Below are 12,762 nucleotides of genomic sequence, written 5' to 3'. Positions count from 1 at the left end.
AGGGATGTACAAAGATCCAATTTTGTGAACCTGGTACCAAGTTTGGAGGAGATAATTGTGTTGAACACCGAGCCGTAGTTGAACAACAATCGGAGTGCATGCTTTTAATGTCCAAGTGCTCCAGTGCATTGTGAAGAGCCAGCAAGATCGCATCCCCTATTGATGTAGGGGTCTAAAAGCTTCCATCACCCGGACGTTTGTGCCACCGACCAGTAGTCATCGATGCATGTCACCTTATTCTTCTTTGACACCGGTGTTATTGATTTCCTTTTAAACCAGGTGGTAACCCCAAAATTCATAAAGAGAGGATGAAGATGTCTGCTAAACCTCCAGATAGTCTGCGCAGGTTTTCTGAACATGACCAGATACACCAATAGGTCCAGGCGTTTTCCAGGGGTTAATCTCCTGAAGGGTTTTCTGACGTTGGCCTCAGTAACTGAGATTACAATATCATCGTAGGCTATGGGGGCCCGAGGAAGCACAATAACGTTCCCCTTATCAGAGAATGCATAAAAAGCATTGAGCTCATCCGGGAGTGATGCCTTTTCGTTTACTCTTGTAGGAAGCAATGCCGTGCAAGTCCAGCCACAGCTGCCGAACTTCCTTTTGCATCCTCTAATTTAGAGTGAAAGTTCCTTTTAGCCTTTTTGATACATTTAACATGGCCGTACTTGCACTTCTTGTATGCATCTGTGTCACCAGAGTTGAATGCTAGAGATCTGCTCCTCAGAAGTCTGCGGACCACCTGCAGACCCAAAGGCTTCCGGCTGGGAAAACACTAGGATGGTTTTGGTGGGAACATGCTCCACCGCACATTTCCTTATGAGGTCAGTAACAACCGTGACGTATATGTTTAAGTCGTTGCCGAGTCCATGAACATCGCCCAGTCGACCAACTCCAAGCCATCCTGGAGTTGCTCCTCTGCCTCCCCTGACCAGCCCGTGCAATCCTCACCACTGGGGCTGTACTCTTCAGTAGTTGTCCATACACAGGAAGAAGGAGCATAGCCGGGTAGTCGTATTTCCCAAAGTGCGGGCGAGGGATGGAACAATAGGCATCTCCGATGGTGGATTAGCAGTGGTCAAGGGTGTTTATTCCTCTTGTGCTGCAGGACATGTGTTGGTGGTAGTTTGGAAATGATAACATCAAACTGGCCTTGTCAAAGTCCTTGGCTATGATAGGAAAGATCTTGGGGTGTGCCAACTGGTGTTTGGTGACTATGGCATAAAAACATAGAAAATAGGTGCAGGAGTAGGCCATTCGGCCCTTCGAGCCTGCACCGCCATTCAATATGATCATGGCTGATCATCCAAATCAGTATCCTGTACCTGCCTTCTCTCCATACCCCCTGATCCCTTTAGCCACAAGGGCCACATCTAACTCCCTCTTAAATATAGCCAACGAACTGGCCTCAACTACCTTCTGTGTCAGAGAATTCCAGAGATTCACCACTCTCTGTGTGAAAAATGTTTTCCTCATCTCGGTCCTAAAAGATTTCCCCCTTATCCTTAAACTGTGATCCCTTGTTCTGGACTTCCCCAACATCGGAAACAATCTTCCTGCATCTAGCCTGTCCAACCCCTTAAGAATTTTGTAAGTTTCTATAAGATCCCCCCTCAATCTTCTAAATTCTAGCGAGTACAAACCGAGTCTTTCCAGTCTTTCTTCATATGAAAGTCCTGACATCCCAGGCAGCTCCTCCAGTACTCCTGAGATCGTGGTCATGATGATGAAATTCCCTTGCGAGGAAGAAGGAATGGCACTTCATTGCGAGGTGTTCCAGGTGTGGAAAGCAGAACCACTACGTTTCAGCACCACACAGAGTTCACCACGAGGTAGACACCTCTGCCTCTCCCTTTCCCCGATACCTCCATTCGGCTTGTGCAATGAATGGAGAAACCTTGAAGCTGGAGGGCTGAGGCTGATGAACTGGAGGCGAGCTATGTCTCTCTAAAACAGAGCACATGGCATTTCCTCATCTCTCTTTCATAAAGCAGCTTTGCCCTTAAGTCCTCAACCTTATTTTCTGGAGACTGTAGATTGGAAGGAATGATACCGAACTCTCAATGGTTCATGCATACCTATAGAATTAATATTAAGTCCATTAACTATTTGTGAAAAATACATTAGATTTAAATGTTTTAATTGAATTCAGAAATATCATTAAGAGTAAAGTATCTACATACTGACAGAAGAATTCTCTTGGATCCACTTTAAAAATTGGATTAAAGGTAAATAAAATAGAATATAAATTAAATAGTTTAAAATTGGATTAAAGGTCCCTATTATTTAAAGTTGTGTTTTGTTTCAAGATGGAGTAGAGGTCAAATATTTGATCTCAGTTATGATTTATTTAACGGTGCAGCAGGATCAGGTCACCTTACGACTCATTACTGCTCCTATTAGTTTTGCATTAGCCAATTCAAATGTGATTTTACATCATTCCTAGATGAATGACACAGTACTTTACTGGAAGTATAAATCAGATGGAATCAAAGTAGGCTGAATTAATGTTCTGCAGTTACAACATTATTCCCAAACTTTGATTACATAAAAAACACATAAATCCCCAATGCAGCCACAGTGCCTGCAACCACAACATTTTAACATCGACGATCAAATGCATTAAAGTGAAATCACACAATTTTCAGAAGGTAACTCAAAGTTAATTTACATTTAATTTGTTTTTACGCCAGAGATGTAGAGCTCCATGGAATGCGTGAGCTAATATCATTGATCCATCGGGACTAAATTGGCAGCCATAGAATCCCAGTGTATTTCCACCCACTTCTCCAACACGAATCTGAAAAATAGTACATTGGAATCTTTTAACTACTCATCTATGCAGAAATGTTAGAATTTAACAGATCTAAGAATGAACAGTAAAACTGCTTGAATGTCAATATACACTCACTGGAATAAAAACGGATAGGCAAAAGTATGCAATTCTTCTCTACATTTTGGATGATTGGAATGAAGGAAGCAGAGAATGTTTGCCAACATCTTCAACAACTCTCATTTAATGCTCCATATTTTAGACAATGAATGGTTTTCTCTTCAAGGTCAAGTTCAAGTTCAAGTGAGTTCAAGTGAGTTTATTGTCATGTGTCCCTGTATAGGACAATGAAATTCTTGCTTTGCTTAAGCACACAGAAAATAGTAGGCATTTACTACAAAACAGATAAATGTGTCCATATACCATGATATAAATATATACACACATGAATAAATAAACTAATAAAGTGCAAATAGCAGAAAGTGGTTATTAATAATCAGAGTTTTGTCCGAGCCAGGTTTAATAGCCTGATGGCTGTGGGGAAGTAGCTATTCCTGAACCTGGTTGTTGCAGTCTTCAGGTTCCTGTACCTTCTACCCGAAGGTAGCAGGGAGATGAGTGTGTGGCCAGGATGCAAACTAAGAAATGGTATTTCACAATCCAATATTTCAGGCAATCAAATTTCCAAAAGGATGAGTCAATTATGTGAAGCAACAAAATTGTTTCCTAATATTCTCATTATCAAAGGATGAGAAGTTATGAATAGGTTAGACAGTTAATTGAATCCTCCACTTCATCCAATGACCAACAATCTTGCTTGGGGAAAACGCATGAAATGCATTTACACAAGGGTATATTGAGCAACTGTATCGATGAGTTAAACAGCTCTGGCTGTTCTTTTAGCTTATGAGACAGCAGCACTGACAAACATATTTTGCAAAGAATGCTGTTTTGAAAATGAAGATACTAAATGGTGAGAAAACTTTCTGTCACTTAGGGAGTGAAGAATTTTACTGCTTTATGCTTCAGTTTAGTATAGAGATACAATCTGGAAACACGCCCTTTGGCCTAGAGTCGGTGCCTAACAAGATCACCCGTACACTAGTATCCTACACACTAGAGACAATTTACAGGAGCCAATTAACCTACAAACCTGCACGTCTTTGGAATATGGGAGGAAACCGGACCTTCCGGAGAAAACCCACAGTCACAGGGAGAAGGTACAAGCTCCATACAGACAGCACCATAGTCAGGATTGAATCCGGATCTCTGGTGCTGTCAGGCAGCAACTCTATCACTGCACTGCTGTGCTATCCTTTCTTGGAGATTATAAGGCTAAATCTCAAAACTATTTCCTCAGAAATCCATCAATGGAAAGTTTTCTAGAGTTCTTTGAAAATAATGAAATATGATGATCTAAATCATTTTTATTATATTGTTAAATTATAAATAATTTGGGATCCAGAGAAAATCAGATTTGCTGAATAAACTCCCAGAACTTCTCATTGTTGTATATGAATTCATAATGTCTGTGTTGAAATATTTGCAGCATGACAACGTTTATTTTAAGGCAGTAGATTATTTTTCTTGCTGAGATCTAGTTTCAGAAGTAAGCTTTTCTTATGTGAATTAATTAAAAGAACCTTTCATACATTGCAGAGTTCTAAAAGGCAGGTTGAAAATTAATGCAGAAGTTGAATAACTGAAATTAAAAATAGAACTTCAGATAAAGTTCCTCTCAGATGCTTCTGGGCCTGGTGCAAACCTCAAGACTTTACTAAGATCATGGCGAGTGTTCCTTTTACAGCCTTTCATATATTTTTATGTTGTGTTTATTTTTATGTCATCAAAGGTAAAAGCAATTTTTTTACACTTATCGTCAAATTCATATGATTTTCCAGGTACCAACTTGGTGTTTTGGCTAGTTATCTTCTGTAATAAAGCCAGTCATACGTACGCCAGGGTACAACTCATTTATTAAGGTCACAGGAAGGAGATGTTGATGGTTGCATCTGTAAAGGCCTCCATCCGCGCTTACTAAGTAAGATCGCGGTTCTTTGGCAGGGCTGTGAATGTGACCTCAAACGGCCATAGCCCTTGTTGGTCTGAAGGCGAACGACCTGTCCACAGGAGAGAGGTTTAAGTGATTTGCTGGACTTGTCAAAAGACTGTTTTTGTGCATCATGCTTCGGCTGGGGTTGTTTCTGGACAACGGGAGGTGAACAAACCTGTGGCTGCAACAGCTGCTGGGGTACGGGCAGGGCAGCACGGGTTTGGTGAGACATCAAGCGTTGGGCTCGAGAACCCAGTATGGGATCGTGGGTAATGTTCCTTAGGCTGAGCAGTCCAGATAGATGTCGGATTTGGCAAATTTTGAATGCTCCATTAATTGTTTTGCACTCCGGACAGCCGGTTCGGTGAGTCCGTTGGACTGTGGAAACTGAGGGCTGCTGGAGATATGTCGAAAGTCCCATCGTTGTGCAAAGTTTCTGAAGTTCTGGCTGGTGAACTGACTGCCGTTATCCGATAGGAGACGCGCAGGGGAACCATGTGACAACTTCTGGATAACTGCTTCAGATGTGATGGTTTGGAGTAGGTCGATTTTGAACCAGCCCGAATACGAGTTGACGAGAACCAGATAGTGTTTTCCATGCCTTTCGAATATGTCGGTGGCTACCGTGGACCACGGCAGAGGAACCGGAGAGCAAAGGTTGTTACTGTTGGTGTGGGGCTATGCTGTTGCAGATAGCGCAGACTTTGGCTTTTTCTCATATATACTTGGTCATACCAGGCCAGTAAAACATGCTCTGCGCCTGTTGTAGGGATGCCTCTACACCAGGATGGCCCCTGTGGATGGCATCGTAGTACTTGTCCCGAAGAATAGCTGGGATACTGCTTTGTGACCCTTGACTATAATCTCGTCCTGTAGCACTTGTTCGTCGTGAACTAGGTAGTATGGGCGATCACGAGTAGGGTACTGTGTTGTTTATCCGGCCAGCCATGCCGGATGACTGCAGACAGCAATTGTAGAGTCTCGTCAGCAGCCGTGTGCTGCCAGGCTGCTTAGGCAATCAGTGGGAACATACGATACCTTCATGACCGAGAACTGGTCCTGTTCAGAGGGCTGTTGTTCGCTGGTTTTGCGTGGGGCCCTTAATAGCGTGTCAGCATGTCCTTGCCCTTTTTGTAGACTATGTTTAAATCAAAACGCCGCAGCTGCATCATCTTCCGTTGCAGGCGAACCGGAGTGGCGTGGATGGGCTTGTTTAAGATTGTGACCAACAGCTGCTGATCTGTCTCTACAGTCACAGATTTTGTTACAAGTCCTTGAATTTTGTGCAGGTGAAAACTACTGCAAATAACTATTTTTCAATTTGGGCGTAACGTTGTTCAGTATCAGTCAGAGTGCGGGAGGCGTATGCAACAGGCTTGTGGTCGCCATTGGTGGAGGTTTGTAGGCAAACAGCGTCAAGTCCGTACTGGGACGCATCACATGTGAGCGTCACTGGCAACTCTAGAGCAAAGTATGCGAGGGTGGGATCGCTGGCCAGCTGCAACTTGAGGATATCAAAAGCTCTCTGGTGCTGTGAATACCAGGACCATTCAGTGTCTTTATGTGTCTGTTCCTGCAGGGGGGCAGATATATCGCTGAGGTTGGGAATGAATTTTCCCAGGTGGTTGAACATTCCAAGTAATCTCTGTAAACTCGTAACGTCAGTAGGGACCGGCATCTCGTTGATGGCAGTAGTCTTGGGTGGGTCCGGTCTGAGGCCATCACTGGTGAAAACGTCCAACAGAAGTAACCTCCGGGACCCGAAACTTACATTTCAGAGGATTGAGATGAATGTCTTTAGCACGGTCTAATACGCTCTTCAGATTGGCGTCATGTTCAGCCATGTCGTGTCCATAAACGAGAATGTCATCGACAATGATGGCGCACGGTTACCCCGCAAACAAATGTTCCATTGTGCGCTGGAAAACCTCGCTGGCAGAGTTGATGCCGAAGGGCATTCTCACGAATTTGTAACGGCCGAAGGGGGTGCCAAACGTGGTGAGGTTGGACGAGTCGGGGTCCAGTGGCATCTGCCAAAATGAACTTTTGGCATCCAGAACGGAGAACACAGATGCACTGCCTAACTGAGCAGCAACTTTCTCTGCCGTTCGCATCACGTAGTGTGGGCGTTTGATCGCTGTGTTTAGGTCTCTGAGGCTGATGCAGATTCAAATTTCTTCCTTGTTTTTCTTTGTTGCAACCACCATGGTGGAAACCCAGTCAGATGGGTCAGTAACCGTAGCTATGACACCCAGGGACACCATCCACTGGAGCTCATTGTGTACTCTGTCGCGCATGGCATGCGGAATACGGTGTGGAGCTCGGACCACAGGAGTGATATTGGGATCCACGGCGATATTGTAATTGAGGGGCAGCATTCCAAGCTCGTCGTCAAACAGTTCTTTATATTGTGATAGTATCTGCTGAGTGGAGCCCTCTGTGTGAGAGACTTGATGGACAGCAGGCGGAAACACCCATGTACACCCATGTACATCTACAGCTCTGCCTTCATCAACCTTTTTGGTCACATCTTCAAAAAACTCAGATTCATGATACACGACCTCCCACGTACAAAACCATGCTGACTATCCCTAATCAGCCGTTGTCCATCTAAACACATATATATCCTATCCCTCAGAACACTCTCTAGTATCTTTCTGACCACAGACATTAATCTCACTGGCCTCTAGTTCACAGCCTTTTCTCTGCAGCCCTTCTTGAATAGAGGCACAACATTTGCCACCTTCCAGTTATCCGATACCTTGCCTGTATTTAATGATGACTCGTAAATCTCAGCCAGGGCTCCTGCAATTTACTCTCCAGCTTCCCACAGTGTCCTCGGATATATCTGATCACTCAGGCCTGGGAGATTTGTCTATCTTCATATGCGTCAGAACTTCCAGCACCTCTTCGACTGTAATACTGATTGCTTTCAAGACATTTCCAGTGACTGTCCCAAGTAATCACGGTCATAGCTGCAGTAATATGGGCACAGTGATTTTCTGCACTGCCATAAGAGAGGCAAAGAAACAAACACAACAAAATCATGGCAGTAATTCACAAAGCAGGTAATCTTTCTCACTAACCAAACAAACTACAATCCATCAAAAGCTGCTACAACAGTAACAGAATGCAATTGCTGAACATCATCAATTGAAAAAAAAAGGTAATGGGGAAGGATTAGTGTACTACCTCACTATTTTTAGGAAAGGTTTAAATCCAGTGAGACTGTTAAACTGAAGTACGCAATCGAGCAGCTGTCAGTTTCCCAATATGTTAAAAGAACTCCTGAAGTACGATTTGCCATATTAGAAACTTAAATGCTGTACGTTTTGCATTCCATCTGGCAATGAGGCGTGGAGGGTGTCACTCATTAAACTTGCACCCAATTATTCTTGCTTAACAATGTGATTTATTTTGAAGTCATTGGTTTGAAATGACAGTGCCCCACACTTAACAGTATTTGCACGCTTCATAGTTCAGGTATAAATTTCAGGCTGCCTTCTATTTGATCTTGGAATTTAAATTTGATAATGAATTGCTCAAGTCAACATATGCTTTGGTTTATGCACAAAAGAAATCAATCAAAATTAAAAAGACATCACTATGGAGACAGGAGGAATTCATTCAGCTGCTCTTGCAAGGTAACTCTACACCTCAATTCAATTTAACCAGCTTTGTTTAATATTCATCATTGACATCAGTTTTATCTGTGTCAGTTTTGATTAAATTATCCTAGCTTCAGATTTCCAATACCCTTCCTCTTCACAAGCACTTCCACATATTGGGTCTGAATGCTTTAGTTCCAATTTTATGGGACTTTTAAGATTACTTTAATTGAAGTGGCCCTTAGAAACAGGCCCTTTGGCCTACAGCGCCTATACTAATCATCATGCCTACTTATGTTGTTTCCACTTTCCTGCAGTAATTTCATATTCCCATGTGCTTGTTCATACAAGTACCTTGTCCAGAGACCTCTTAAATGTTGTTAGTGTTCCTGCTTCCACCACTTCCTCCAGCAGCTCATTCCAGATATCACCTACTGTGTGTGAAAAATGTAGTCTTCAGCTCACCTTTAAATCTCCTCACCTTAAACATATGCCCTCTAGCTTTAAACCCCACTACCATGGTTGGAGACACTGGCTTTCTTCTCTATTTATGCCTCTCATAATTTTGTGAATCTGTTCTGTGCAGGATTTCTAGGGAAGTAGTTTTTTCTCTATTTGCCCTTTGAAAATCTTCAAACGCTCCAATGACATAACTTCTTGGGCCTCTAGACTTAAAAAAAACCTAAATAAATATCTAATTTATTATTCTGACCTTGTAATTTATCCATTTGATCTAGCCTAACAGTATTATGCTAACATTGGCTCTACTCAGATCCATAGGGTCCATTCCAATGTGTACACAAGCAACCATGAACAGGCCCCTCAGTTGAGTCAAGCGTAAAGAGAGGCAAGAGTGTTTTATTGTCATATGTCCCGGACGGGACAATTAAATTCTTACTTGCCTAGCACAACAGAATGTGTGAATATGTAAACATTGTATATAACGGGGCGGGGGAAGAAAAAGTTCAATAAATAACAAATAGAGTGCAAATAACAAATAATAATGTAGTCTTTTGCAGTTCCGAGCTCATAGCTTATTTGTTGTGTTTAATAGCCTGATGGCTGTGGGGAAGTTGCTATTCCTGAACCTGGACGTTACAGTTTTCAGGCTCCTGTACCTGCTTCCTGATGGCAGTGGTGAGATGAGTGTGTGGCCAGGACGGTGTGGGTCCTTGATGATTTTGGCTGCCTTTTTGAGTCAGCGACTACGATAGATCCCTTCGATGGCGGGGAGGTCAAAGCCGGTGATGGACTGGGCAATGGTCACAACTTTTTGTAGTCTTTTTCTATCCAGGACGTTCAAGTTGCCGAACCAGGCCACGATGCAACCAGTCGGAATGCTCTCTACCGTGCACCTGTAGAAGTTTAGGAGAATCCTCTTCGACATGCCGAATCTCCGTAATCTTCTCAGGAAGTAGTCACTAATGTGCCTTCTTTACAATTGCATCGGTGTGCTGGGTCCAGGAAAGATCTTCTGATATGTGCACGCCGAGGAATTTGAAGTTATTGACCCTTTCCACCATCGTCCCGTTGATATAAACAGGATTGTGGGTCCTCATCCTTCCCCTACTAAAGTCCACAATCAGTTCCTTGATCTTACTGATGTTGAGAGCCAGGTTGTTGTGCTGGCACCATTTGGTCAGTCGGTCGATCTCACTTCTATACTCTGACTCGTCTCCATCTGTGATTCGTCTAACCACAGTGGTGTCATTGGCGAACTTGATGATGGAGTTCGCATTTCATGATGATGGTGTCCAGCTTTAAGTTTCTGGGCACTCACTTTTCAGAAGACCTCACATGGTCCACAAACACCGCCGCGCTGGTCAAGAAGGCACAGCAACGACTGTTCTTCCTGAGGACATTAAAAAAGACTGGTCTGCCCCAACAGCTGCTGACAACGTTCTACCGCTGCACCACAGAGAGCATACTAACGTATGGCATCTCTGTGTGGTATATCAGCTGCACGGAGGCGGAGAGGAGAGCTCTTCAGCGCGTCGTCAACAGAGCGCAGCGGATCATCGGGACAGAGCTACCAGCCTTGGAGGGCATCTACCACACGCGGTGCCTCAGGAAGGCTCTCAGCATCCAGAAGGACTCATCACACCCCTGCCACGGTCTGTTTCAATTACTTCCCTCCGGCAGACATTACAAGGCCTTCTACGCCCGAACCTCTAGACTCAGGAACAGTTTTATCCCAAGAGCTATAGCGGCTCTGAACCGGCCCTAATGAGTGCCCCCCCACCCACCCCCTTTGGACAGTCTCCCTCAGATGGTCACGTCAATCAATTCAGCTTGTTTATTTATGTATTGTATTTATTTACCTTTCTTGTACATCAGTGGAGCTGCATACTAAATCTCGTTGCACTGACGTGCAATGACAATAAAAGATATATTATATATTATTATTATTATTATTATGACCGGCTACGCAGTCATGGGTATAGAGTGAATAAAGCAGGGGGCTGAGCACGCAGCCTGAACACCGCCAGCTCGCTGGCTAACAAGGCTGGAGGGAGGTCCACTGCTGGGGATGTGCACACATTCCGAGCACGACGTGAGGAGGGCTCTGACGCGTGTGAACACGAGGAAAGCTGTAGGCCTAGATGGTATATCTGGGTGAGTACTAAACTCTTGTGCTACTCAGCTTGCTCCAGTGCTCACCACAATATTCAACCTCTCCCTGGCCAAGTCCGTAGTCCCTGCCTGCTTCAAAAGATCCGCCATTGTACCAGTGCCAAAGAATGCATCTCCAGCTTGCTGGAATTACTACCGACCTGTGGCCCTCACCTCGGTCATGAAATGCTTCGAGAGGCTGATCAAGAACCACATCTGCGCCTTACTCCCTCGCAACATGGACCCGTTGCAGTTCGTATACTGTCCGAACAGATCCACAGATGATGTGGTCTCCCAGGTTCTGCACCTCTCTCTCACCTTGACAGCCAGAAGGGAGGGGCTATGTGAGGATGCTGTTCAATGATTTCAGTTCAGCTTTCAATACAATAGTCACCACCAGACTTGCTGAGAAGCTGCTGAAACTGGGGCTTGACACTCCCCTGTGTGCCTAGATCCTGGACTTTCTCACCACCAGGCCCCAGGTGGTCAAGATGGGGAGAAATACATCCAACCCCCTCACCCTGAACACAGGATCCCCCCCAGGGTTGCGTCCTTAGCCCCCTACCGCACTCCCTGCAAACACATGACTTTGCGGCTAGGTTCAGCTCAAACTCCACCATAAAGTTTGTTGGTGACACTGTGGTAGTGGGCCTGATCTCCGATAATGATGAAAAGGCCTACCAGGAGGAGGTTGCTGATGTGGCACTCTGGTGTAGGTGTTTACAAGTGTAAGAAAGAACTGCAGAAGGTAGACACAAAATGCTGGAGTAACTCCGCGGGACAAGCAGCATCTCTGGAGAGAATGACTGGGAGACGTTTCGGGGCGAGACCCTTCTTCAGACTGCTTTACATAACACTTTTGGCTGCAATGCTTCAAAAGAAACAAGGAAAAAGTGTAGTTTAAAACTATCATCAATGCAGGAGTCAAGTCAAGTCAAGTTTATTCGTCACATACACATATGAGATGTGCAGTGAAATGAAAAGTGGCAATGCTCACGAATTGTGCAAAAAAAACAAACAAATAAACTACAAACAAAATGGAACAGAATCACATATTCACATATTACATATTTGTGGGAGCGATGATAAAGGAAAAAAACAGCAATTTTAAAAAGACGCAACACAACAGTAAAATGGTACAGTAAAGTTAGTCCCTGGAGAGATAGGAGTTTACAGTCCTAATGGCCTCTGGGAAGAAACTCCTTCTCATCCTCTCTGTTCTCACAGCATGGCAACGGAGGCGTTTGCCTGACCGTAGCAGCTGGAACAGTCCGTTGCTGGGGTGGAAGGGGTCTCCCATGATCTTGTTGGCTCTGGAGTTGCACCTTCTGATGTATAGTTCCTGCAGGGGGGCGAGTGTAGTTCCCATAGTGCGTTCGGCCGAACGCACTACTCTCTGCAGAGCCTTCTTGTCCTGGGCCGTGCAGTTCCCAAACCAAATTGTGAAATTTCCGGACAAGATGCTTTCCACAGCCGCTGAGTAGAAGCACTAGAGGATCCTCAGAGACACTCTGAATTTCCTCAATTGCCTGAGGTGGTAAAGGCGCTGCCTTGCCTTACTCACGAGTGCTGCAGCGTGCGATGTCCATGTCATATCCATGTCATAACAGCTCACCCTATCTACAGTATCACCATTTATCTTCAATGGTGTGCACGTCCTCGGATGATGTGCCCTCCTAAAGTCCACGGTCAGCTCCTTAGTTATTTTGATA

At 44.3% G+C, this 12,762-nt stretch overlaps 1 protein-coding gene across 1 annotated transcript in view; it reads right to left on the bottom strand.

Annotated features, from left to right (window-relative positions):
- elp2 (elongator acetyltransferase complex subunit 2) overlaps positions 1-12,762 on the bottom strand; it is a 139,226-nt gene that overhangs the window by 58,238 nt on the left and 68,226 nt on the right. The window contains exon 11 of the mRNA XM_033042787.1: positions 2,675-2,803. Coding sequence (XP_032898678.1) covers positions 2,675-2,803 — 129 coding nt within the window. The remainder of the gene's footprint in view (positions 1-2,674; positions 2,804-12,762) is intronic.

This window comes from Amblyraja radiata, chromosome 2, assembly GCF_010909765.2.
Source record: "Amblyraja radiata isolate CabotCenter1 chromosome 2, sAmbRad1.1.pri, whole genome shotgun sequence".
NCBI classification, from domain to species: Eukaryota; Metazoa; Chordata; class Chondrichthyes; order Rajiformes; family Rajidae; genus Amblyraja; species Amblyraja radiata.
This window is presented reverse-complemented; position numbering and strand designations above follow the sequence as displayed.